This window comes from Bubalus kerabau, chromosome 3 (genome assembly GCF_029407905.1).
Source record: "Bubalus kerabau isolate K-KA32 ecotype Philippines breed swamp buffalo chromosome 3, PCC_UOA_SB_1v2, whole genome shotgun sequence".
Taxonomy (NCBI): Eukaryota; Metazoa; Chordata; class Mammalia; order Artiodactyla; family Bovidae; genus Bubalus; species Bubalus kerabau.
This window is the reverse complement of record NC_073626.1, coordinates 42688480-42715963: the sequence shown is the minus strand read 5'-3', so window position 1 is coordinate 42715963 and position 27484 is coordinate 42688480. Positions and strand designations below refer to the sequence as shown.

General features: G+C 54.4%; 1 protein-coding gene across 4 annotated transcripts in view; it reads left to right on the top strand.

Moving 5' to 3' along the window:
• The window catches only part of PPARD (peroxisome proliferator activated receptor delta), an 86530-nt gene that overhangs the window by 56520 nt on the left and 2526 nt on the right, over positions 1 to 27484 (top strand). For all 4 annotated transcript variants that reach the window (XM_055571622.1, XM_055571624.1, XM_055571623.1 and 1 more), the window contains 5 exons: positions 14751 to 14981; positions 24116 to 24270; positions 25026 to 25164; positions 26355 to 26557; positions 26734 to 27184. In XM_055571622.1, the coding sequence (XP_055427597.1) occupies positions 14852 to 14981; positions 24116 to 24270; positions 25026 to 25164; positions 26355 to 26557; positions 26734 to 27184 (1078 nt within the window). In that variant the 5' untranslated portion in view covers positions 14751 to 14851. The remainder of the gene's footprint in view (positions 1 to 14750; positions 14982 to 24115; positions 24271 to 25025; positions 25165 to 26354; positions 26558 to 26733; positions 27185 to 27484) is intronic.

Sequence of the window (27484 nt, the reverse complement as noted above, 5' to 3'; positions counted from 1 at the left end):
TAGTATCCTGGGGGGGAGGTCACAGGCAGGGGCCCCAGTTCCAGAAGGCCTCCTCCGGTCCAGTGTGAAGGTGGGAGGATATGATCACAGGAGGGGCAAAATCCGACTTAAGGGGATCACTGTGACTGCCGAGTGGAGAATCGTGGGGTGAAGCCAGAAGCAGAGAAGCCAGTTAGGAGGCCATCACAATAATCCAGGCAAGAGATGGTGTTGGCTTGGACTGGGATCCTAGCAATGGAGGTGGTGAGATGGGATTAGATTCAAGGTGTTGATTAGAGGCAGAGACAACATTTGCTGACTCTGACATTTTGGCCTTACCATCTAGAAAGCTGGAGTTGCTGCTTACTGAGCTGAGAAAGACTTTGGGGGAAGTACCAAGAGCTTAGTTTTGGGTGTGTTAGGGTCGTGATGCCCTTGGGCATCCGGTACAGAGATCACAGAGAAGCTGGGAGTGGAGGAGTAATAGGGGAGTGCGGAGTGCATGGAAGGCCATGAGCTCCAACGAGACCATGCAGGCGGGGACTGAGGGGAGAGGAAAGGAGCCCTTTGGAGACTGGGCCTGACTGGGAGCAGCCACTGAGGTCGGAGGAGAACCTGGGAGCCAGGTTGAGAACAGACACAAAGGGGGAAGGATCCAGCCATGTCCCCCGTGCTCTGCTGAGTCAAATAAGATGAAGGTAATACGTGTTCAGTACGGGAAGTTTTAAAAGTAGAGCACCGCAAAAATAATAAATCACCTGCCACGTTGTTTATGTAAGGAAACTTCCTCCATTCTTTCGCTCGTCATTTCTATGGAATCATGCTGTCTCTATAGTTTTGTATTCTGCTAATTTCCACTTAGCAAGCTTTTAAATAGTCTATGGAAGCATGAGTATAATGGCTGGATAATACTCCATTTTCGGGAGTGCCCTAATTTAATTATCCATTCCTTTATTATTGGGCACTGAGTCATTTCTGTTATTTTTCATTATTATAAAAATTGATTTTGTTATTATGAATAACATTGCCTTGAACAGCCTGGTACAGTTTCCTTTGAGAGGAATTACCAGGTCAAAGGACATGATTACTTTCAGGTGAAGCTGACACGTGGGAGTCACAGTTTCTCCTGGACAAAACTTAGCTGTAGGGCTCTTCTGCGTCTCCTCTCCCCTCGGGGAGGTTCAGAAGCCACTCCCCCCTGCTGACCCCCATTTCTGCCTTTGTCCGCTCCAGCTGGAGTCACTGCGTCTCCTGGGCCGATCCAAGTTCCCTTCCCTCTCCCGCGGCCTGGCTGTGCCCCCTGCGCACTGCCCCTCTCCTTGCCACCGTCCCCCACCCGGTTGGTTCGCGTGGCAGCAGGGGTCAGGGCTGCCCTGAGGCTCACTGAGCGTTAGGATGAGACAGCCCAGCACAGGTGCTCAGCGCGCTTCAGTGCTGTGCCCTGCTCTGCCTGCGTCGAGTAAATGGGATCGTGTACGTGGAGGTGCCTTACGAGCTTTAAAGGCCTGGCCGATGTCCAGATCTTAGTTATTGTTTAAAAAGAAAAGGTTTTGAGTAGCAGTGTCCCGTGCACGCCCTGTAAACACGTACCCCCGCAGCAGGGCTGCGGATGCACAGGCTGGTTGGACTTGCTGGTGGAGACGAGGTGTCAGGAATCGGGGGCTGCGGTGGAGCCGTCAGGCCCCGGAACGCGGTGGCTGTTTGTGGTCACTGGCCCTCTGCCCAGCAGTGCCAAGTGCCACATGTGCTCCTGGGCGGGTGGGTGTGGCAGCCGAGGAGCAGTGAGACCAGAACCACGCTGGGAGGCTGGAGCCGGGCCCGTCAGAGCAGCAGTGGGTCTTGGAGTGTCCCGTCCAGCCCTGACCTTCAGCCCCGAGTTGGGCACGGGCGAGGATGCAGGTGAAGTGCCGGAGCCGCGCTCAGCTTTTCTTAAGGCCCCCGTCCCTCAGCTCCTCAGCCCGGACCCTCCCAGGAGTGGGACAGGGGGCAACTCCCCACAGCCAGCTCGCCTAGGCTCTGGAAGGTGGACCCTGCCTCACACTGACACCCCTCCTGGGGGTGCCGGCACCTGCAGCCCGCCCTCCATGGCAGCAGAGGAATCCGTGTCTGAACACTGCTCTGGTCCTGCGCGTCCCCCTCGGAGCCCTCCTAGGCACTCTGCTGCTCTTCAGATAAACAGCCGAGCCCTCAACCTGCCCCTTGAGGCCCCACGTGGTCTCCAGGCTCAGCCAGATCAGCTGCCCCAAGCTCCCAGCAGGCCCGGCTCAGAGGGTCTCTGCCACCCTCCTCCCTCTGAGGGGTCTCTGTCACCCCCTTGCCCTGTCACCTCACTGCCTGCCTCTCAATCAGAGGCCACGTCCTCCTCGGGACCCCCTCCCCAAGCACCCATGCCAGGCCCACGTGGCAGTGTTGGTCCTTCAGAGCCCTCCTCATCCTTCAGAATCAGGCGTTTGCATTGGGCACATGGTGGTGGGTGCTTAACCAAGTAAATTAAAGCAGCTGCAGCAGAGGAGGGAAGAGAGGTGCTGGCAGCATCATAGCTCCCGCGGTCCTTGAATGAGAACGTTCTGGAAGCCCCTCGCTGTGGCCCTCTGCCTGCTGGCACCCCCGTGCTCACCTCTGCAGCTCCTCTGAGCAAGGAGGGTCCTCAGCTCTCAGGCTCCCAGGGAGCCGTCTCGCTCGCTTCTCAGCACACCCTTCTTTTACCTTCTAAGAACCTTAAAGCATATTATTCAGTTTTCTTTGTTCAAAGCATATCTTCCCTTTGTCCCTCCCCATATTGAAAGTGTCCCATGCTCGTTGTAAAAACTTTGAGGAACACAAAAAAGTATAGTTGGGAAAATAAAGATCACCCATAACTGCACCCCTCAGAGGAAAGCACCATTAACGATTTGGCCATGTCTTTCTGGTTTTATTTCTATGCATTTTGCATGTTTGTTTGTTTCTCCCCCCCACCCCCGCTTGGTGTGATATTATTTTTCATATTTTTTTTTAAATTTATTAATTTTAATTGAAGGACGATTGCTTTACAGAGTTGTGGTTTCTTTGGTTTGGTTTCTCCAAACATCATCGTGGATCAGCCGTCGGTACACGTGTCCCCTCCCTCCTGAACCTCCTTCCCACTGTGTCTTGCGGTTCTGTTGTCTGTGAAGCCAGGACTCGCAGCATCTCCTCGGTCCTCCGCGGTGATGCACGGGGCGGCTCAGCACCCTGACCCACGCCAGGCTCGGAGGTCTGGAGCTGGCTGCCCCCAGGCCTCTCCCTGGTCCTGCCTGCGGAGCTATCCTGCCCACTCTGACCTCTTATCTGAGCACCTCCTCTGTGGCTCCCTGAGGTCTCGTTTTATTATAGCTTAGCTCCATTCCACAGGGCTGATGGGCTAACTCTTGATGGAATTGGAAAAATTCTAGAATGGTGGGGGAGGGGTGGCTGGCTGGCCTCCTCTGGTTCCCACAGGCTCTGAACAGGATCAACCCCTCATTCCTTGGGCTTCGCCTCCGGGGATTCCAAGGCCACAGTGCCTGGAGGGGAGTGGGGTGACCTGGGCTGACGAATGAGAGCAGAGAGCACCATGGAGCTGCTGGTCTGGAAAACCAGGGCACTGGGTCAGCACCAGGTTAATGATTGAGAAGGAAGCTTGGAGCCAAGCGGCCAGGCCCCGCTCCCATGGGCTGTCTCACTGCTGACCCAGAGGTCCACTGCCCACCCCTACAGTGAGGGAAGGACGAAACACAGTGACTGGGTCTTCCCAAGGGCCAGGTGGGGGACAAGGGCTCCGAAAGAAGCCCAGACCCAGAGCAGGGCGGGCCCTGTCAGCACTCCCTTCTCACGGTTGATTGCAAGGCAGGGAATTGTGAAATTCAGGGTGTAGGTCCCTGGAACTCCAGAGGCCAGCACTTGTCCACACTGGAATACTGCTCGCTCCGTGCCAGCCCCCGAGGCAGCGGCAGCCACAGCCCGTTTGCTGCCTGTTAAGCATTTGCTGTGTGGTTGTCTTCTCCGCACAACGGCCACTCAGATTAAGTGGGCATACCCCAGCTTTAGGGCTGAGAAACTGAGGGGTTGGTGTCTCCCCCAAGTCACAGAGAGGGAGGAGCAGAGCCAGGGTTTGACCCCAGGCCTGACACGCAAGGCTGCGGGGCACTGCATCTCAAGGGCAGCGATGGGTGAGAACAGGTACAGTGGCAGCTCTTACAGCTGGACATGGTGTGGCTGAGGTTAATGTTTTTGGTCTGTTTATTCATTCAATGAGTGTATGCTGAGCACCCATTAAGTGCCAGGCACTGTGGCAAGTGCTGGGGACCTAACTCTGCAAGATAGATGGAGGGCATTATCTGGGAGACTGATTACATGGTGAGAACAAACCAGCTAACAGATGTGGCAGTTCAGTGCGGTAATCGCAGATCTGGAGGGCCTGGCTCAGGGTTGCAGTAGAAAGGACGACCGTGGGGCTAGTGAAGGCGAGCTCCTTAAAGAAGGAGGTGCAAGCAGCTCTGGAAGGAAAGTGGCCCTTAGCTAGAGGCGGGGATGGCATTCCAGACTGAGGCTCATGGATCTAACGGGGCAGGAGCATGCCAGCTGCTGGTCCAAGGCTAACCAGCACCACATGCACGGCACACAGTATAATGATTAAGACTGGAGCCAACCTGCCTGGCCTCGAGTCCTGCTTTTCCAGTTACTGTGTGACTTTGACTCGATTACTTTCCCTCTCTGTGCCACAGTTTCCTCATCAGTTAAATGGAGATAATAACAGCACCTGTTGGTATGATCTAAATCAAATCCCCTATGATTACAGTGGAAGTGACAAATAGATTCAAGGGATTAGATCTGAGAGAGTGCCTGAAGAACTATGGACGAAGGTTCATGACATTGTACAGGAGGCAGGGATCAAGACCATCCCCAAGAAAAAGAAATGTAAAAAGGCAAAATGGCTGTCTGAGGAGGCCTTACAAATAGCTGAGAAGAGAAGAGAAGCAAAAGGCAAAGGAGAAAAGGAAAGATATACCCATTTGAATGCAGAGTTCCAAAGAATAGCAAGGAGGTAGAAGAACGCCTTCCTCAGTGATCAATGCAAAGAAATAGAGGAAAACAATAGAATGAGAAAGACTAGAGATCTCTTCAAGAAAATTAGAGATTCCAAGGGAACATTTCATGCAAAGATGGGCTCAATAAAAGACAGAAATGGTACGGACCTAACAGAAGCAAAAGATATTAAGAAGAAGCGGCAAGACTACACAGAAGAACTATACAAAAAAGATCTTCATGATCCAGATAATCACAATGGTGTGATCACTCACCTACAGCCAGACATCCTGAAGTGTGAAGTCAAGTGAGCCTTACAAGGCATCACTATGAACAAAGCTAGTGGAGGTGATGGAATTCCAGTTGAACTATTTCAAATCCTAAAAGATGATGCTGTGAAAGTGCTGCACTCAATATGCCAGCAAATTTGGAAAACTCAGCAGTGGCCACAGGACTGGAAAAGGTCAGTTTACATTCCAATCCCAAAGAAGGGCAGTGCCAAAGAATGTTCAAACTACTGCACAATTGCACTCATCTCACATGCTAGCAGAGTGAGTAATGCTTAAAATTCTCCAAGCCAGTCTTCAACGTGAACCGTGAACTTCCAAATGTTTAAGCTGGATTTAGAAAAGGCAGAGGAACCAGAGATCAAACTGCCAACATCCGTTGGATCATCGAAAACGCAAGAGAGTTCGAAAAACATCTACTTCTGCTTTATTGACTACGCCAAAGCCTTTGACTGTGTGGATCACAACAAACTGGAAAATTCTTCAAGAGATGGGAATACCAGACCACTTTACCTGCCTCCTGAGAAATCTGTATGCAGATCAAGAAGCAATAGTTAAAATCAGACATGGAGCAACAGACTGGTTCCAAATCGGGAAAGGAGTACATCAAGGCTGTATATTGTCACCCTGCTTATTTGACTTATATGCAGAGTACATCATGCAAAATGTTGGGCTGGATGAAGCACAAGCTGGAATCAAGATTGCCAGGAGAAATATCAATAACCTCAGATATGCAGATGACACCACCCTTATGGCAGAAAGCAAAGAAGAACTAAAGAGTCTCTTGATGAAAGTGAAAGAAGAGAGTGAAAAAGTTGGCTTAAAGCTCAACATTCAGAAAATGAAGATCATGGCATCCAGTCCCATCACTTCATAGCAAATAGATGGGGAAACAATGGAAACAGTGAGACTTTATTTTGGGGGGCTCCAAAATCACTGCAGATGGTGAGTGCAGCCATGAAATTAAAAGACACTTACTCCTTGGAAGAAAAACTATGACCAACCTAGACAGCATATTAAAAAGCAGAGACATTACTTTGCCAACAAAGGTCTGTCAAGTCAAAGCTATGGTTTTTCCAGTAGTCAGGTATGGATGTGAGAGTTGGACTAGAAGGAAAGCTGAGTGCTGAAGAATTGATGCTTTTGAACTGTGGTGTTGGAGAAGACTCTTGAGAGTCCCTTGGACTGCAGGGAGATCCAACCACTCAATCCTAAAGGAAATCAGTCCTGAATATTCATTGGAAGGACTGATGCTGAAGCTCCAATACTTTGGCCACCTGATGTGAAGAACTGACAATGGAAAAGACCTGATGCTGGGAAGGATTGAAGGCAGGAGGAGAAGGGAACCACAGAGGATGAGATGGTTGGATGGCATCACTGACTCAATGGACATGAGTTTGAGTAAACTCCAGGAGTTGGTGATGGACAGGGAGGCCTGCCATGCTGCAATCCATGGGGTCACAAAAAGTCGGACACGACTGAGCAACTGAGCTGAACTGAAGCGGACATCACCTGACTCTCAGAGCTGTTGTGAGGGTGAGATGTGTCAGTGTACCCACAGCCTGGCGTGTACTGAGCCCTTGGTGAAGTGGATGCACCACAGCTGAGTGGGTCGAGCACATGGGCTGACCCTCCTCAAAGCATTCAGCCTGCTGCTGGCATCAGGGAGCGCCATTTCCTGGGGATGACTTGGTAGGAGGATTAGGGTCCCAGGTGGCTTGGTTGGTCAGGCTCCAGATCAGGCCTCTCTGGAGCTCTGGGCCATTTGGGTTAAATTGCTCACTCCTTCTGCCTAGGAAGTCTGCCTGCCACGTGCAAAATGGATGGAGTGGTGCCGCCTGCCCAACTTAGCTCCCAGAAGGGGCAAGAGGGCAGGGTACTTGCTTAGCAGACTTGCCTGAGTGTGTGTGCAGGCCAGGATGCGTAGCCCAGGCGTGTGTTTCGTGAGAGCTTCTTCTGATGGAGACTTCATTTTCTGTCCAGCGGCCGCAGAGCAGCACCCCTCTCATTCTGGCTGCAGGACCTGTGTCCTGTTGGAGGGCAGCACCAGCTTCTCACGTGGGGCCAAGCTGTGTCCCAGGGAGACGGTATCTGGCCCTGGCACAGTGCTGGGGGTGCAATAGCAAAGACCAAGGTTTCTCAGCCACATAAATGTTAAACCTAGTGCCTGGTGCTATTTTTAGTCCCAGGGCCGAAGAAAGGAAGAAGGGAACCGGGTTTATTGCAGGGAGAGTGGTGGGTGGGGTGGCGGCTACCTGCAAAAACCCAGCTTCTGGGCCTGGGCTCAGGGGGAAGGGCGGCCTTGGCTGCTGGGTAGAAGGCAGACCTCAGCTGCAGACGGGCTGTGTGACAGTGGACGGCTTCTGGCAGATTGCAGGAATGGGCCACAGCTTAGGGTTACATCTGAGTGAGCAGCAGCCCCAAGGGCTGTGTTTGTGGGTTTTAGAACAGCCATACTGCAGCTCCCCCTCAGCGGTCACAGGCGAGGGACAGCTCCAGGCTGGGCAGGGACATCCGCCTGGAATCCAGAGACCCCGGCCCCAAGCCCCGAACTCTAGCCAGAGCCCAGAATCGCATCTGATTTTAGGAGGCCACCTCTTGTCTCCCGAGAACCTGAGAAGAGCTCCTCTGGTTGTGGTGAAAGCACATTCTGCCAGTGGGTCTGCGGACAGGACGCCGGGGCTCAGGGCTGTTGGGTGCATAAGGCGGCCTCGCACTCGCAGCTCCTGGGAGGCTGGCCGGACTTGGGCCCTGTGGGTCTGCAGCCTGCGGTCCTCTGCTGCATCCTCCGGCGTGTCCTCTGAGAGATGCTTGTCAGGGCGGGTGGGCCTGCGCTTTTGGTCTCTTTGTTCATCTGCCTAGGGGAGCCCCTGGGGCTGGCCTTGGCCAGGGGTGGGGGGGTAGTGTGCTTGTGAGGACTGGGCCAAGCCTGCCCCGCGGAGGGACCTTGGTCAGCTCCTGCCCTCCTCCAGTGTCGGTCCTGACAGTGAACCTGTCGTGTGCCCTGGGTCACTCAGAGGGTGCGAGGGAATGTGTGAGAAAATACTGTGTCGAGTATCTCTATGGGGAAGTGTGGTTTTTCCTCCTGTTTTCCTCCTCCAAGGGGGCCCCAGTCCTCGTGGCCCTATGGGATTTCCCTGTCTCCACCGACACCCTGTCTACACAGATCCCAAAGCAGTCTGTTCCGATCGGCCTCGTGCACTCATTTGTGTGGTCAGGGCCCCCGGCACGCCTGGGGCTCACGGAGGTCCCGTTGCCCGCCCCCATCACCACGTGTCACAGCCCCCGACACTGCTCGTCAGAAGTCTCCTGGATGCCTCAGCCAGGAGCCCGGCCGGAGGTCTCGCCCCTCACCTGGCCTGCCCCCCACCACCTCCAGGCTTTTTCGTTCTGTGAAGCGAGAGGAATCCGTGTCTCCGGTCCTCGTTGTTTGGATACTCACTAGTTTCTGTCGAGGGTTTCCTACGTGCCAGGAGAGGCGCACGCTGCTCTCGGTGGTCACCGAGGTCCTTTCCAGTGCTGCCACCGCCCTCCCCACGCTCCCACTCTCCTCTTCTGTCCTGCTGCTGTGTCAGCTCGGGTGGTGTTCAACTGCATGAAACTGAAATCTGGCAAACAGAGCCTTGGGATATTAGTATTTAATTTTTCCACCTAATAAGTGGTCTGGAGACCGATGTTCCAGGGCTAGTTCCACAGCTCCGAGATGCTGTGGCGATCCGCAGCTCCTTCCTATTTTGAGCCTCACCCTCTGGAGCTGTCTTCTAAGGCTCATGTTTCCAGCAGACCCTTCTAGCAGATTTCTGTTTGCATACAGTTGGTGAGAAGCGTCACCTGAGCACTGTAACTGCTGGACAGCATGGGAAATTTAGTGTGTAGCTAGGCACATAGCTGATCCAAGAAGGTGAGAGGGCTCAGTGAGAAATAAGGGGAGTTGGAATCGGTAGCACCTGGGGGTAACTGCCCCAGGTGGCCACTCGCTCATCAGTCAGGGTCACGCGGCAGCACCTGCACCTCTGAGCACTTCCCTCGCTCTAGGTCCAGTGATTCCCAAATTGAGTGCCCAGGGATGATCAGAGAGTGATCCTTGAGGAACCAGTTTACACTAACCAGACTCCCATCCCTGCAAGTGAGCGAAGCAGTTCATGCTTCATGAATAAGGGAAACAGCCCAGGAGTGCATGCATTGGCCAGGTCTGCTTAATTTTTAAGAGAAACAAGAAAGCCAGATTTTTTTAAGGTTTTTTTTTTTTTTTAATCTGTATTTTGAAAAAGTCTAGGGTTATAGAAATGCTGATAAGATTGTACAGAGTTCCCATATACCAGACACACTTACTAAAATTGAGAAATGAAGGCTGGTACAGTACTATTCATACTAGCTGAATCAAGCAGACTGCAGACTTGACTTGAAACTTCCCACTTTTCCCACCACCACGGCCTTTCTGTCACAGGACCAGTCCACCATCCTCCACTGCATGCAGTTGTTAAGGCTCCCATCTGTGAGACTTTCCTCAGTTAGAAAGCCAGAGTTTCGCATGACTTCTCCCAAGTTCTCCCATTCTGCTGTAATAATTTGGAAATCATACATTCTGTTTACAGTGTCTTAGTGGTTACCTTTGAAACTTTTCTGTGTACATTTGACTGAACCGTAATGCTCATCAGCATCTTCATGTCTCCTGAGAAAGGGCTTGAGCAGTTTATTGCTCGTCACGTCCTCTCATCTTCCACATTATTGTTTGTAAGTTTTGTCTTTTCATTTTATTCCCATTTATTTTCAGGAATTTAAAGTTCAGAATTTAAAAGGTATCATAGTAACACAACATTGTAAATCAACTATACCCCAACAAAATTAAAAAAAATAAATGGTATAGTGAAAAATCTCTGACCCAGACACTCAGTCCCCCCGCCCACCCCTCCCCCCCCCCAGAGGCAACCAGTGTTCCTAGTTCTTATGTAGCTTTCCAGCACTATCTTATCAGACCAAATCCAGCTTCAGTATACCTTTTTTGCACAAAGTATAGCTCTTCCCTGGTGGCTCAGATGGTAAAGTGTCTGTCTACAATGCGGGAGACCCTGGTTTGATCCCTGGATTGAGAAGATCCCCTGGAGAAGGAACTGGCAATCCACTCCAGTACTATTGCCTGGAAAATCCCATGGACAAAGGAGCCTGGTAGGCTGCAGTCCATGGGATCGCAAAGAGTTGGACACAACTGAGCAACTTCACTTCATAGCTCTTCACTTCATTTTGCAAATTGCTTTCTTCTCTAATTAATATATCTTAGAGATACTCCCATATCAGTCCATAAACATCATCATCCTTGTTTATGGCTATCCCTTGTTAATGGATATCTAACTTGTTCCCCACCCATGCCAGTCAAATAATTCTGTAATGAGTAACCTTGTGCTAACACTGTGTCACTATGCTTCAGTGGAAGGATGGCTGTAAGAGACAACCTAGAAATGGTGTCTCTGGGTCAGAGGGAACGTGTCCAGTAATTTAAGAGATGTAGCCAAATTACCCTCTTTAGAGGTCGTGCTAATTTACCTTTCCACAAGGGACATGTGAGATGGTATTTCCCCAAGTGCATAGCCAGAGTGTTAGCGTTTGTTTTAATCTGATTGTAAAAAGCATATTTCAGGGAATTCCCTGACAGTCCAGTGGTTAGGCCTTTGCACTGTTACTGCCAGGGGCCCAGGTTCAGTCCCTAGTCAGGGAACTAAGCTCTCACAAGCTGCCATGGTGTGGCAAAAAAAAAAATGTATATTTTAGTGATGTTTTAATTTGTATTTCTCTTTTTATAAATGATGTTGAGCGTGTTTTCATATGTTTAAGGAGTAAATGTATACCTTTTTTCTATGATTTTTGTATCTTGGGCCCAGTTTTTTGTTGGATTGCTGGTCTTTTACTTAATTTTTAGAAACGATTTTAGAGCAGTTAGCCCTTTGTCTGATGAATTGCAAATATATTTCCCAGTCTGTTACCTGTTTTTGTTTTCTCTCTTCTGGGTTTTGTGTGTGTGTGTGTGTGTGTGTGTGTGTGTTTGGCTGTGCTGGGTCTTAGTTGCAACACAGGAACTGTTGTTTACAGCATGTGGGCACTAGTTCCCTGACCAGGGATCAAACCCAGGCCCCCTGCGTTGGGAGTGCGGAGCTTAGCCCCTGGAACAGGGAAGTCCCTGAGGGGTTTTTTTTGGTTTGTTTTTTGGTTGTTTTTTGTTTTTTACTTTGTAGTAAGTTTGTATTTTTATGGAATAGCATTTGTTAATTTTTTTACGCATAAGTTTTTACCCATTAAATTTTGTGGATTTTAGTATCAGTCTTCACTTTTCCTCCACTCAGCTTTTCAGCACTTTTTATATAGTTCATGTATTTTTGTTTTAACTTTAAAACCTTTGATTTATTTGGACCTTGTCTTGGTATAAGATATAAGGTAGGGATCCAGATGGCTACTCACTTGTCCCCGTATTATTTCCTGAAGAATCTGTCTTTTCTTTTTGGTCTGGAGTGCCATCTTTTTAAAAAAATAAATGTATTTATTTTTAATTGGAGGATAATTGCTTTACAATATCGTGTTGCTGCTACTGCTGCTGCTAAGTCGTTTCAGTCGTGTCCGACTCTGTGCTACCACATAGACTGCAGCCCACCAGGCTCCCCCGTCCCTGGGATTCTCCAGGCAAGAACACTGGAGTGGGTTGCCATTTCCTTCTCCAGTGCATGAAAGTGAAAAGTGAAACTGAAGTCGCTCAGTCGTGCCTGACTCAGCAACCCCATGGACTGCAGCCTACCAGGCTCCTCCGTCCATGGGATTTTCCAGGCAAGAATACTGGAGTGGGGTGCCATTGCCTTCTATCGTATTAGTTTCTGTCAAACAGCAACATGAATCAGCCGTAGGTATACACATGTCCCCTCCCTCCTGACCCTCCCTCCCGCCCCCTAGGTTGTCACAGAGTTTGAGCTCCCCGTGTCACACAGCAAACCCCCACCGGCTGTCTGTGTCACACATGGTAATGTATTGTTTCAGAGTTACTCTCTCAATCTGTCTCTCCCTGGAGTGCCATCTTTATAACATTTAAATCCTGTCCCGTATGCATTTGTATCTGTTTATGGACTTTGTATATTCTCTTTCAGTGATTATCTGTTCTTGTGCCAGTGCCTCGGTGGTTTATTTACCATAGCCTTTCTATGTAATTCTTTTTATTTCTCTCCAGTTAATTCCCTACCTCCACCCAGGGACGGGGGAGCCTGATGGGCTGCCGTCTCTGGGGTCACACAGAGTCGGACACGACTGAAGTGACTTAGCAGCAGCATCCAGCCTCTTTGTTTTCTTCAAGTCCTATCTTTTACTCTCAGTAGACACCTATGCCTTATACTCAGGTTAACTAAAAAGTGTGGCCGTTCCCTGTGAGCTTTTGCACCCCTCCACACAGACAGTGCTGCAGCTTTTCGTGTTTTCCTCATCCTGTGCCCTTGAGTTATTCCCCTCCCATCAGTCGTTCTGCCCCGGCTTCCCCCTTGACTCTTCAGACTGTCTTTCTCAGAAGACCTCTCCTTTAGCCACAGCTTACTCGAGTCTTCTCTATTCCAAAAAACCTCCTCGTGACTTTGCTAGTTTTCCAAGCTACATCTCTTATCATTTTTTCCCCTGATATGATCATTTAACAGTAAGTCTCCTTCACTGTCCCAGCTTACTTGCTGCCACTTAGTCTTCAGAGCCCTGCTTTCTGTCCCACCCACTTGGTTGAAATTTGTATAACAAGGTCAGAGATAACCTCACAGTCACCAAATTCAGTGGCCGTGTATCTGTTTATCACCTTTAAACTCTGCAGCATTTGACATGGTTGACTACCCTCCCTCTTGTCCCTGCCATGCATCCATCCCGAGCGTCTCCGTGTCTGGCCGCCGCCTCGTCCCCCGCTCTGGCACCCCGTCCTCCTGTGTCACGTCAGTCTTCAGTGAGCTGAACTCCGTCCTGCGGCTGTCCTGTCAGTGACTGCACCCACACACGCAACTCCAGATTCCTAGCTCCCCGGCGCTTAGAGTCTGGCACTGAATTTCCAAGCTGCCTTTGGGAGACCAATTTAAGAGGTCGTTGTGTCAGTCCACACAAGGGACGATGAAGGCCTGGTGGGAAGCAGTGATTAAGAGGGAACGATTTACCACCAACTGGAAGTTGCTTTACTGTAGCACAGGGTTTCTCAAGCTTGGCTGTGCGTTACGATCCCCAGGGGAATTAAAAATCCCGCTGCCAAGCTGCTGCCAAACCAGTCGAATAAAAATCTATGAGGATAGCTCCCCAGTGATTCTAGTATAGCCAAGTTTGCAAGTCTAGAGCAGGGTGAGAGAGGTGAGTCTCGAGTGGCTCCCACTTTCCAGCTTTGATAGGTGGGCGGTGGGCGTCTGGGTCACAGAGGTAGGGATTACCAGAGGAGGGAAGGGCCAGCTCGGGACCAGAATGTGACTTCTGTTTGGATCGGTTGAGTTTGAGCTGCCTGGGACATCTAGGGTGCGGTCCCAAAGGTCCTTGAATTTCCCTGAGCCAGGTCTCTCCTGCTGTTAGTTTCCCGGGTCTGCACGCCACGGGATGGTCTAGTCCCGCGCCCTGTGGCTTGAAGTGCGCATGCCTGGATTCAGCCCGCCCTCCCAGCCATCCCTTCAAGCCCTCTCTCCTATGGCGCCCCTCGCCCTGCCAGCAGGGTTCCCTCAGTGTGCTGCCGCCGCATCTCTTCTCAGGCTGTATCCCCAAGAGGCGTTCCCTGCCAGACTCTCCCCACATCTCATGGTCTCACTCCCCCTTGCTTATATGTGATTTGTGGACAAGACTGCTTGAGGGTTGAAACTGCCTCCTCCAGGCTGACGTATGGGGGTCACCAGATTCCGGGACAGTGTGCATCGCCCCTTGCCCGGTGGCTCTGTGCTGATGGTCTGGTTGCAGACCTGTCAGCTGCTGGCCTAGTGGGCAGGGAGCATGTCTTTTTCCTTCTCCCAGAGTCAGGAAGGGTGGGATCCACTGCCTTCAAGCCGGGTGCTTAGGAGAGAGAGAATTCTTGGGCCTGGTGGGGACAGGATGGGGGTTGGGGGGCCTGATGCATATGAGGACCCCCAGCAGGGGCTGGAGAATTTGACAAAGGCCCTCAGGCCGTTCCCATGTGGCTCCTGCAGGCTCAGGAGGCTCAAAGAGCAGGGCGCGGGGAAGGATTCACGGGGGCGCGTCGCCTGCCACACCTGGCTCACAGAGACTGCTCTGAAGCCCACAAACCTGCTGTAAGAGCCAGGTGGGCAAAGGGTGGAGGGGCAGTGACCCGTGATGCCAGGAGTGGAGACTGGCTCACTGCAGGCCTGAGGCCCTCCGGCCCCAGCAAGGGCAGCAGGACGTGCCCCTCCTGGGTGGGGGCTCCCCTCCCCACCCGTTCCCACTCTGTCACCCTCTCATCCTCCCCAACCTCTTCCTGTCTTCCCCTTCGTCCAGGCTGACGGGAACTGCCCTGTAGAGATCCATCTGCGTTCAGACCCAGATGATGCCAGAGCTATGACCGGGCCTGCAGGCGTGGCGCCCAGGGGAAGTCAGCCATGGAGCAGCCCCCGGAGGAAGCCCCTGAGGCCCGGCCAGAGGAGGAGAAAGAGGAAGCGGCAAAGGCAGAAGGAGCCCCAGAGCTCAACGGGGGACCAGAGCACTCACTTCCTTCCAGCAGCTACACAGGTGAGGGGGGGCTGGGGACGCAGAAGGAGTCAGGACGGGGAGCCTGGCCTGCCGCAAACAGTGTCATCGTGGGGGGCAGGGGAGCAGGGTGGCTAAGGGCCGGAGCCAGGCAGCCCGGGGCCACACCCCGGCTCTGCTGCTTATCAGCTGCAGGATCTTGGGCGAGTTGTCTCCCTTCTTCCTGTAGAACATGGGTTATAGCAGGTGTACAAGCAGGCTTTTGTGGGAATTGAACGAGTTAGCGTTTGTAATGCGTGTGCTGTTGATATTCCACCTCTCATACTACAAGGGGCCCAGGACAAACGTGCATCAGCATCATCCAGAAAGATCACCTGTACGTGTGATGATTAGGATTAGACAGAATACACAACTCAGTTCATCTGGTGCTAGTGACACGTCATCAGGGCGCTTTGTAGTTTGGCAGATGCTAAGCAGTTAGTGAGAATGACCGGAATTAATAGTACTTTCGTGCAGCCAGGCAGATTTTAGCTTCTCTTGCCTCACTTGTTGGTTCCCTGGTGTCTACGGCCAGCATCAGTGCAGACGTCTTCCTCGGGTACCTTGTGCCGCTCCGTCGTCCTCCTCCTCTCATCGCCGTGATGTTGGGCCCACCGCCAAGGTCTCCCGGACGCCCGCTCTCAGCCCCTGGCTCTCCCTGCTGCTGATGCCGCCCCTTCCCTCGCCGCCTCAGCCAGCCCTCTCCCGCCCCTCCACCCGAGTGCTGCTGCATTCACTGACCCTTGCTCCCTTCCCGCAGACGGAGCTGGGCCAGTAGAGCACGTGCTGCCCGGAGGGGCATCCCGACCCCGCTCCTGGTTTCAGCTGAAGGGGATCCCGACTGCAAGTGGCGACGTGGGCAGAGGAGCAGGCTGGCCCCACAGAGATGGCTCTGGCCCCCTGGGTCTGCATGGGGAGAAGGAGGCGGATGGGGTCTGGAATTGAGGCAGGGCAGATGGAGCTATTGAGGTCGGACTGGCCCCCCCTGAGACGCAGCTACAAGAGGCCTGGATCCCTGGGTCACACTGCTCTGAACCTGCACAGCAGGAGCCCAGCTTTTGCAGAGGTTCCTCCTCCTCGGGGCACAGGGTGGGGCAGGGTGACTGGAGAGCCATCATCCAGTCCCTCCGGTCCCACCAGACACCCAGGCATGAGGGAAGTATGCTACTGTGACTTCAGGCTCCGAGAGAGGGTGTCCCCCCGCCCCCAGGGTCACCTGCTCCCTGCTGGGTGGCTGGTACCTGGGATGGCTTTGCAGAACAACCTTCCTCAGAAGAGAGGACTGGCTAAACCTGCAGCCGTCCGTCCTGCAGAGCTAACAGCCCACACTGTCTGAACTGGAGACAGGCACGGAGGGTTAGGAGGCAGAGGGGAGCCACTGGGGGCTAAGAAGGAGCAAGAGCTGTCACCAAGGACACCAGGGGAGAGAGAAGGGGAAGAGAGGGCCTCGGGTCGGTGGCCTCACGGCCTACCCTGGCCCACACCCTCCCCGGGCACAGAGAAGTTACCAGCATGGTGTCCTGTCCCATGGTTCCTGCACACCTTGGGGGACCGTATCCCCAAGTGGTAGCCTGTTCACATGCAGAGCAGCATGCGGTAGCTGGTGCAGAAGCAGGCGAGGCAAGTGAGGTGATGGAGTCTTGGGGAGCTGCTGGGCTTTCGGGCACACAGGGAGGTGTCTGAGGCAGAATTTGCCCAGCCGGTCTCGCAGTGCTCTGTACGATGTGGTGTTTAGTAGATTCTGTGTATCAATAAATGGATGACTTGGTAGTAGAAAGACCTACTTGTGCAGTAATTGAAACAGGAGGGGATTGTTTAACCTAATCACTTAAGTGAAAGCCATAGTATATAAAATTCTACAAGGCAAGCCCCCCACCAGAAAAGCTGGAGCAGGCAGTTGACGGTAGGACAGACAGACAAATGGCCAAAAAACAGAAAACATTTCTCAGTCTACTAGACAGCCAAGAAGGACTCTTCAGATGAGATGTCATTCAGCGTGTGAGTTTGGTGGTGAGGACCGGGCTGGCCTTGCAGCCCCCGAGGCGGGGAGGGCGGCTTGGCGGTGCAGGCCAGCACTTCTGAGCGTGTGCTGCTTCGCTCCTGCGGCTCCTCTTTGAGCCAATGTACCCAGTGTAAATACTCGCTCAGGGTGCACAGAGATTTCCACACTCATCCACAGCCACGCCATTCATGATAGCAGAAAATTGGAAAGCGCCCATGTGTGGGGAGCTGGTTATGTAAACTGTGGGAGAGCCGTGCAGTGGGGTGCCGTGCGGTCAGTAGGAAGACTGAGGTGGGTCTGTATACACTGACAGGGAAGTAAGCTCCCAACTGCTTGAGGATCCCACTGTTTAAAAATCCTCACGTACCTCGGAAGGCACTGGAAGAGAACAACCAGAGGACTGGGGGCTGCTCGGAGGGGTAGGATTGTGGCGGGGGAAGGGGGGGTCTGTCACGCGCCATATGTGTGCCCTTATATGTTTTTCCCAGCAAGCCTGCAGCAGTCTCATAAAACTTAAAAAGCAAATGAATCGCTTCCTTTAAAAGGGTGAAATAAACTAGTTGTTGTTTTCTTAAAAAAAAAAAAACAAAGCAGCCAGCAGGTGAGGGGCCCAGGGAACAGAGCTTCTTGTGTCGGGGATCCCAGCACCCAAGGCAGGAGCCCCAGATCTACCAGTCTGGACCGTGGGCCTCTGGAGAGGGCCTCACCTTCCAGTCTAAGACTCTTCACCCTTTTCACCCTTTAAGGCTGCGTCCTGGAACTTCCCTGGTGGCCTCGTGGTCAGAATTTCCGGCTTTCACCATAGTGGCCTAGGTTCGATCCCTGGTCGGGAACGCTGCGTGGTGCGGCCAGAAATCCTGCCCATCTCAAGGGCCGGCGGGTGAGGAGATACGGTGGCGTGTGACCGGCCTCGGGTGTGCCAGCACCTGCCGGTTCCCTGTTCCTCCCGTGAGTCTGTGACTTTGGCCTCTGGAGTCCCCTTAGGGACCCAAGAAAATGAGGCGCAGTCTCAAGCCCTGAAACAGCAGGCAGGCCGCATAGTTTGGCTCCCTCTGACCACCCCAGAGATTCTGTGCTGACGCTGTGCACCTCTGTACCAAGCTCAGTATCTGCCAAGCACCCCCGCTTCCAGGAGGTAGGCAGGACGGGCCTCACGTGAGCACTCAGCAGCGAGGACACACGCGTGCCGGAGTCCTCGGCCGGCAGGGGCTCTGAGCCAGCCCTCACCCACCTCTCCCGCCCCCTCCCCTCCGGCGGCAGTGATGAACCTCCCAGTCACACCCAAGGGGGAGGTCAGGGGTCTCCTCGCGGGACTGAGGGAGACAAGAGTGTCCTTCCTCCCGGCCTTGGCACTTCCTCTCACTCAGCAGTGCCTGACGGGGGTCCGCAGGGGCTGGCCATTCAGGGGAGGGCACCGCTGGGTACCTGCTCTGAGGAGCCCACAGGCCAGGTGAACAGGAGACTGCCGGGTCACCCAGCCCCAGAGTTCCACAGAACTGGCCCTGTCTTCAGAAGCTGTTTGCTGTGGGGGCTTTGCCAGCAAAGTAAATAGACAGGGCTGTTCCCTCTGGGCCGCCCTCCAAGCTCTGACAACAGCATGCCTCCGGCGATGGAGACTAGATAGGCAGGCAGGGGGAGCGGTGCTGTGAGTAAGGTCAGTCGTGTCTGTTTGCTGAACTTGTAATCAGAGATGGTGCAACTGATACTTCACCGTCTGCGCAATGGGGCTTATGCTGAGTCCAAACACTCCACTAATACACTCATCAGGGACTCATCTCCTCACTGATCCTACTCACAAACTATTGATTAGTACTTATGAACAGAAGTACACACACGCACGCACACGTAGGTTTGGGTGGTCATCCAGTGCAGGGGGTCAGAGCTCAGCCCTGGGGGTTCTGAGTTATAATTCTTAGTCTGCCACAGTGTCAGGGTTCTGTGGAGAAAGAACCAAGAGCGAGTGTGTGTGTGTGTGTGTGTGTGTGTGTGTGTGTGTGTGTTTGTAGAGAGAGAGAGAGATTTATTTTAAGGAATTGGATCATGTAATTATGACGACCGGCAACTTGAAATTCTGCAGGCAGGCCAGCAGGCTGGAGGCCTGGGGGCAGTGATGCTGGCGCTCGAGTGGGAAGCAGCCTGCAGGCAGCATTCCTTCTGCCTTGCGGAGGCCTTGATCTCGTTTTCCTAAGGCCCTCAGCTGACCGGCAGGGGCCTCTCAAATTGTGGGGAGTCCTGATTTAAATATCAGTCATATCAAAAAATACCTTCGCAGTAACATGTTAGACTGGATTTGACCAAAAGCTGGATTTCACGGGCACCTAGCCTGGCCGAGCTGACACAGAATTAGCCACTGTCAGCACGTCACCTAGCCTTCTGAGCCTGTTTCCTCATCTATGAAAGAGTCTTTAAGAAGACCCGCGTGAAGGGTTGTTGCGTGGGTCACGTGAGGCTGATGTGTGAAGCGTCCAGTGGAGGTCCTGACACATGGGCGTGCACTGACAGGGCGTTGTTGCCTCAAACACGTGGGCCTTGCAGGGCTTTTCGGATTCAGGGTCCAATCCCAGTCCTGCCATGTACTGCACAGGTGACCTTGGACAAAACCCGTAACTTCCTGGGCCTCGGTCCCCTCATCTTTAAATGGCGGCAGTTACTGACTCCTAGGGTGGTTTGAAATGATGTTCATGCTCAATTGCTCAGTCCTCCCGACTCTTTTGTGACCCCATGGACTGTGGTTTGCGAGGCTCCTCTCTCCCTGGGATTCTCCCGCTGGGAGATCACGGGTGGGTAAGGAGCCTTCAGAAGTGGGTCCCTTGAGTGGGGAACACTCTGCCATTATCACTTTTGGGTAGGATATGGTGACAATTGGAGAATAAACTTTTAAGCCAGGTGGTGAACAGGGAAGAAACAGAACCTTTATCTTTGGAAAGCTCACCATGAAGCAACAGTAATACAATACACCAGTTCCCCACAGCAAGACCTCCCCTGCGGGATACGTGCACTCCGCGCATCCCCGCCCCTCAGCTCCCCGGCCCCTTCTGCCGTGTGTCAGCTCCCCATGTTCTCTTACCCCCTCAAACAGGCGGGGTCGGGGGGCTGGCGCTGTCCCATCACTCCTGCCCCAGGCCTCCCCGCCTCCCCGTGGCCTTCCACCACCTGGCGGGGAGCAGACGTACCGGGGCACTGGCGCTACCCTGTGCCTGTCTCTCCCCAGTCCAGTGTGCAGCTCTCCTGAGTGCTCCCCGCCACCCCTGGGATACTCACCGGGGCTTCTCCCTGCCGTCCAGAGATTGCCTGCGTCGCTGGTACAAGGGCTTGGCACCTTGGCTTCTTCCAGGCTGAGCAGAGCAGGCAGAGTAGAGGCGCCCAGTCTTGTTCAGAGCTCTCCCGGCCTCACAAGCAGAAGACCCTCCACCCCTGTCTTGGTTTCTGTGAAGCTGTGGAGAAGAGGAGCCAGCAGCCAGAGGAAGGAGAAGGCCTGGCCCCTGCCATGTGGGCACAGGCTTGAGAACTGCAGAACCTTAAGTCCCATCCTCACCGAAGCAGATTTACACAGCACTGCCAAGGTCCAGGAGCTTCTCTGTTAACTCCTGTGCTCCTCACCATGACTCTAGACAGACGCTGCTGTCAACTCCATTTGCAGAGGGGACAGGCCCAGGGCACAGAGCTTAGGTCTGAGCCTTGGACCCCGACCTGAACTGCCCACAGGACTCTTGAGTCCATTCTCACCCCCGACACCAGGCCTGCTGCTTCTGAGAACCTGGAACCAAGTTGGGGGTCATCCGAAGCCCTGACTTTTGAGCCCAGAGAGGGGAGCGGTCACGTTCCCTGACCCCCTCACCCAGCAGCAGCTCCCCCGCAGGCCTGCACCTCGATGCCTGCCCCGCTGCCAGCCAGCCTTGCCGCTCGCTACCTTGGGTCCTGGTTTCCTCACCTCCGCTGGTGGAGGGCAGGGTCCAACTCCGGCTCTGTACCCAGCAGGTGCGCAGCAAATGTCTGTTGAGTGAAGAGAGAGGGTGACATTGCCACAAGCAGTGCCAGCAGCAACCAAGTGACCAGACGCCTGCCAGCCTCCAGGGCCACAGCGGGGACAAGGGAGCACCCCTCTTCATGGGGAGGTGGGAACAGCCTGGGGTGATAGGTCACTGTGAACCCAGGTTCGGTGGAGCAGGTGGCCTTCGAGATCCAAAGAGAACGTGAGTAGAGACGTGCCAAGGCTAGCAGGGGAGGCAGACGTGCAAACCACAAAAGCAACACCGTTTACGAGAAGTGCCAGAAGCGAACATGTACACAGACCACACATATCGGGAGGAAGTGCCAGAAACCCTCCCTGCCGCATCTGCGCAGGTCTCCACAGAGCCTCGTCACGTGTTGTCTCGTTTTTCTCCCAGCAGCTGGTGACGTGAATCCCATGCCCTCCAGGAGCGGTGGGTCCTGCCCAGCCCCTCCAGCCAGAGGGCACCAAGGCCCGGGCGCCCAGGCGGCTGGAGGACCCTCAGTCCAGAGTCGCGGGGCACCTGCCCTACGTCCAGCAGCAGCGCCCCAGCAGACGGAGGCCCTGCCTTGTGGCCCTTAAGTCCTGACGGGGGCGCCCAACTCTGAGTGCACTCAAGGGTCCCTGAGACCGGAACAGCTCCCTCCCCCAAGCCACCCGCCCCCCGAAGTGAGCGCCCCTGTCCTCAGGCTGAGCGGCACAGCTACAGCCCGTGGGGCGCCTGGCCTCTGTGACCGGTCCAGCTCTTCAGGAAGCAGGGGCTGTGCCACTCCTACCCTCACAGCCGGGAGGCAAGCAGCTGCTGCAGGCTGCCGTTTCCTTCTCCCGGGATCTTCCCGACCCAGGAATTGAACCTGTGTCTCCTGCGTCTGCTGCACTGGCAGGCGGATTTCTTTACCACTGGCCCACCTGGGGAGCCCTGTTTGTTTGTTTATTTGGCGCATCAGGTCTAGTGGCAGCATGCAGGGTCCTCACGGCCGCCCTCGGGCTGTCTCTCTAATTGTGGCTCTCAGGCTCAGTGGTTGCAGCACCCCGCTTTAGTTGCCCCGTGGCATGTGGGGTCTTAGTTCCCTGGCCGGGGATTGAACTCATATCCTCTGCACTGAAAGGCAGATTCTTAACCACCAGGAGTCGAGATCTTGTGCAGAGTGACCATACTGTAGAGAGGGCAGAAGGCAGCCCAGAACACGTTATGTCTGGGCTGACCACCATGGCTGGGGTCTCCCTGCAGCACTGTCTGCTCCCAGCTCCTCTGCTTTGGGGATTTGGCCCCTGCCTCTGAGGAGGGTGCGCATTCATCAGGGAAGAAGGCAGAGGACGGCAGGCTGTCAGGCTAGCCTGGCAGAGGAGACGGGCGACCCGTGGCATCACGAAGCAGCGTTGTGCTGGGGCTCAGTCAGGCCCCCTTGCCAGGGAGGGCTCGTTTCTGAGCGTCCGAGGAGGTGTTCAGGAGAAGGCCCCCAGCCCTCCTTAGTGAGTCAGCCGGCAGCACTAATACCCCAAAGCCCCCCATGGCCAACTGCTTTCCTCACTGACACTCTCAATCCGGGGCTCAGACGTCTGTGCCTTTATTAGTAATAGGAAAACACTCAAGGAAGTTCAGCCTGCTGCCCAGTCAGCGTGACTGAGACTTCTGCTTTTTCTGCTCAGTCAAGCAAGAAATTTCGTGGGAATGAGCTTGAGCTTCTTGAGAGACTCTTCACAGCATCTCTGGAGTCCATGCAGGAATCATACTTCTGGGGTGGGGGCGCTTCTGAAGCCCCCGCAAACCATGCCGCACACCGTCTCCCATGGGCCCACCCCGTGGAGCCTTGTAAACCAGGGAGCCACTTCCTAAGGACAGTCTAAGAGAATCTGTCTGCTTTTTCCCTCTTGCTGCCCTCCTCCCAAAACACAGCCATCCCCCATGCCCTCTCTCCACCAGTGGTGAGTCTGCCCAGGCAAGCTCAGACTTGGCCAGATAGTGAGCAGAATTTCTGGAATACCTTCAGGGTGTCAGGTCTGGGGGAAAGGCTTTGGACACATTCACCCTCCTCCTAGAGAAGCTGTCATTAACCCCACATTCTAGGTGAAGAGACTGAACCTCGGAAAGGTTGACTCCCAGAGGTCACATAGCCCTTAAGTGGCTGAGCCAAGATTGTGATTCATAGATGTCTTCTCACCACCTATGCTCCCCCGTGGGCTCTGGTCACCTCCCCAGGTCCCTAGGCCTGGCAGGACGTGAAGCCACTGTGGTGTGTATCTGCAGACCTCGCCCTGTGTTGTGTGTCCGCAGACCTCGCCGCTCTGTGTTGTGTGTCTGCAGACCTCGCCGCTCTGTGTTGTGTGTCTGCAGACCTCGCCCCGTGTTGTGTGTCCACAGACCTCGCCGCTCTGTGTTGTGTGTCTGCAGACCTCGCCGCTCTGTGTTGTGTGTCTGCAGACCTTGCCCTGTGTTGTGTGTCCGCAGACCTCACCGCCCTGTGTTACGTGTCTGCAGACCTCACCTTGTGTTGTGTCTGCAGACCTCACCCCGTGTTGTATGTCTGCAGACCTCTCCTTGTGTTGTGTCTGCAGATCTTGCCCCGTGTTGTGTGTCCGCAGACCTCGCCCCGTGTTGTGTGTCCACAGACCTCACCCCGTGTTGTGTGTCTGCAGACCTCGCCCTGTGTTGCGTGTCTGCAGACCTCACCCTGTGTTGTGTGTCTGAAGACCTCGCCCCGTGTTGTGTGTCTGCAGACCTCACCCCGTGTTGTATGTCTGCAGACCTCTCCTTGTGTTGTGTCTGCAGATCTTGCCCCGTGTTGTGTGTCCGCAGACCTCGCCCCGTGTTGTGTGTCTGCAGACCTCGCCCCGTGTTTTGTGTCTGCAGACCTCGCCCCGTGTTGTATGTCTGCAGACCTCTCCTTGTGTTGTGTCTGCAGATCTTGCCCCGTGTTGTGTGTCCGCAGACCTCGCCCCGTGTTGTGTGTCTGCAGACCTCGCCCCGTGTTGTGTGTCCGCAGACCTCGCCCCGTGTTGTGCGTTTGCAGACCTCGCCCCGTGTTGTGTGTCCACAGACCTCGCCCCGTGTTGTGTGTCCGCAGACCTCGCCCCATGTTGTGTGTCCGCAGACCTCGCCCCGTGTTGTGCGTTTGCAGACCTCTCCTTGTGTTGTATCCGCAGATCTCTCCCAGAGCTGCTCTCCACTCTCACTGCTGGACCAACTGCAGATGGGCTGTGACGGGGCCTCGTGTGGCAGCCTCAATATGGAGTGTCGGGTGTGCGGGGACAAGGCGTCGGGCTTCCACTACGGCGTTCACGCTTGTGAGGGATGCAAGGTATGGGCTGAGGGTGGGCTGTGCTCACATGGTGAGTTGACCTGACAGAGCTTTCCCGCTGCCAGGCAAGGCCCTGACCAGACCCACTGCAGAATTCCTGCCTGGGAGGCAGCCAGGCCTTTGGGCCGGTCCCAGGCTGAGTTCTGGGCCCTGCAGCAGAGGAGGGGCCCCTCACCTGGCACCAGCAGTGCTGACCCCGCCTCTCACCTGGGCCGCTGCGCCCCCTGGGGACCGGACAGGAGAGGGCATGCAGGACCGAAGGCGGGCCTTGGGCTTGCATCAACTCCCGGAGGTCAGGGCTTCCTGTGCCTCAAGGCCCCAGGAGGGGCTCTTTTATAATAAAGGAAACATTTTAATTATTTTTCCAGGGGTGCTTTTGGGTTCTTTCTCCTAACTGCACACCCATCAAACTTTCACAGATGATTTTACTAAACAACTGCCTAGAAAACTGCAGAACCAGATGCACTTACAAGTAAATTAAGTTAGCCATAGTACATTTGGTGTCATCAAACGAACAAAGAAGCACTTAAATATGGTATTTTATTTTGAATTATTTCAAAAGTTTTAGAATTGTTTTACTTTCCTTCTGCCTCTCCTCTCCAGTGATATTCCCCCGTTACTTCCAAAATTCAGGAATTGTTTCATCTTAATGTATAATCAAGCCCCTGAGTGCAACCCAGCAGGCAGGGCTGGAGCCTCAGCCTTTCTCCCTTCCTCGTGGTTTTTCTCTTCCTGACGCATCTGCACTCCCTCAGGGCTTCTTCCGCCGGACGATCCGCATGAAGCTGGAATATGAGAAATGTGAGCGGATCTGCAAAATCCAGAAGAAGAACCGCAACAAGTGCCAGTACTGCCGCTTCCAGAAATGCCTGGCACTGGGCATGTCGCACAATGGTGAGCTGACCTGAAACTAGGTTTCCAGGAGCCCAGAAACAGAAGGGGGTGCAGGTCAGCTTTTGACCTTGCCCATCTGGACCTTGAGTCTCAAAGTCAGCACAGGCTGGCCTGAGGTCGGCCTTCCCAGACTGCCTGGGACCTGCCACGCTCCCAGGCCGGGGAGTCGCCTGTCTGCACCCAGGTCTCACCCTCTTCTGGCCCAGAAGGGACCTGGGAATTGACCCCAACTCCAGTAGTGTTGGAACCACCACTCTCCTGGAGCCTGTCCTGGATGACCCGACAGGGTGTGAAAAGCCACTGCCAAGGCCCAGGATCCCCTCAGGCCTTGGCTGTTGAGGGCAGGCAGGAGCCAGTAGCGGACCGCGTGTATCAGCTGCCAGGACCCAGGCTGGAGTTTCCTGGAGGCCAGTGCTCCAGGAGACAGAGCCTGCCCTGCCCTGTGCACTAGGTGCCCAGCAAAGTCTCGTCTTCAGACTTGGTAGGATTTTGCGTAGCCCACCTGCCCCCTCTTTGCCCCTCTGGGTCAGACCTCCAGAGGATGGGGAGGCCCTCTTGTATACTTGTCTCCACCCACAGATACCTATCTGTCTTGTGTCTTGGAGGGTGGCAGGTCTGGAGTTTGATCCCTACCCTTAGTCTGTATCAGCCAGGACCCCTATCCCTTGGGTGGGAAGAGGCAGCTTTTCTAGGAGATCTCAGGGGTAACTGAACACTTCTCAGGTTTTCTCTGAGAGAAGCCAGATTCACATCCTGGTCTGTTATTTTTGAGTGCTTCCTATGTGAATACTCTTACTTAATTCTGATCATCTGTTTATTAGCTGCACTTTTCTCACAAGAGAGGGTGAGGGGGCCTGCCTGAAGCCAGCCACACTGTGGGCCACCTGCCGAGCTGGCCCTCAAGCACAGGCCTCTGGTACCAGCGACTGTCCTCCCGCCCACCACGCAGCACGGCCTCCGGGCCTCCCAGCCACAGTGGCTCAGTCGCCCTGTAAGTTAGGGCCCGTGTGTGCTAGACTCTGTGAACAAGATAGCCAGCAGAGCTGCCCCGCTCCAGAGCTTGTATTCTGGAGGGGTACCCCAGCATTCCAGCTTGCTGGCTCTCGAGCTTCTGAAAGCGTGTCTCTGTCTCTGGCCTGCGTGCCTTAGAGGTGCCAGGCCCCTCCATGACAGTCCCCCTCCCTGCGCAGCCATCCGTTTCGGCCGGATGCCAGAGGCAGAGAAGAGGAAGCTGGTGGCGGGGCTGACAGCCAACGAGGGGAGTCAGCACAACCCCCAGGTGGCCGACCTGAGGGCCTTCTCCAAGCACATCTACAGCGCCTACCTGAAGAACTTCAACATGACCAAAAAGAAGGCCCGCGGCATCCTCACCGGCAAGGCCAGCCACACGGCGGTGAGTGTCCCAGCTCAGCCGGCGGCACCCCAGGCTCTGGGCCCTGCAGCTGCCTGCCTGCCTGCGGGGAGAAGTGGGCCTCCTCCCCGCTTACTCCTTGGTAGAGGCAGAGGGTGTGGGAGCACACACGGTCGGGGTTCCCCGAGGCCGGGCCTCTGACGGGGCCTGGTTTGCAGCCCTTTGTGATCCACGACATCGAGACGCTGTGGCAGGCGGAGAAGGGCCTGGTCTGGAAGCAGCTGGTGAACAGTCTGCCCCCCTACAAGGAGATCAGCGTGCACGTCTTCTACCGCTGCCAGTGCACCACGGTGGAGACCGTGCGTGAGCTCACCGAGTTCGCCAAGAGCATCCCCAGCTTTGGAGACCTCTTCCTCAACGACCAGGTGACCCTGCTCAAGTACGGCGTGCACGAGGCCATCTTTGCCATGCTGGCCTCCATCGTCAACAAGGACGGGCTGCTGGTGGCCAACGGCACCGGCTTTGTCACCCGGGAGTTCCTGCGCAGCCTCCGAAAGCCCTTCAGTGACATCATTGAGCCCAAGTTCGAGTTTGCCGTCAAGTTCAACGCCCTGGAACTTGATGACAGTGACCTGGCTCTCTTCATCGCGGCCATCATTCTGTGCGGAGGTAAGCGGGGCGGGGAGGGGGCAGGGGCTGGCCTGCGCAGAGCCAGCCTGGCGATGGCAGCGGGACTCGCACGGCACCAGCTGGTGTGTGCAGGGCCTGCTCTATCTAGTATATGTGAATGAGATAGAAGGAAATGGAGACGTGTCAGTGTGTTGATGGGGGTTATTTCTGGTGGCAGAGAAAGTTTCTGTTTTGCCTGAATTTTTCAGATTCCAGCACACCAAATATAACCAGACTCATGCTGACAGTGGCATAGCGCTTGCTTCATGCCGGGCGCTACTTCAGTTTCTTTTTATTTAT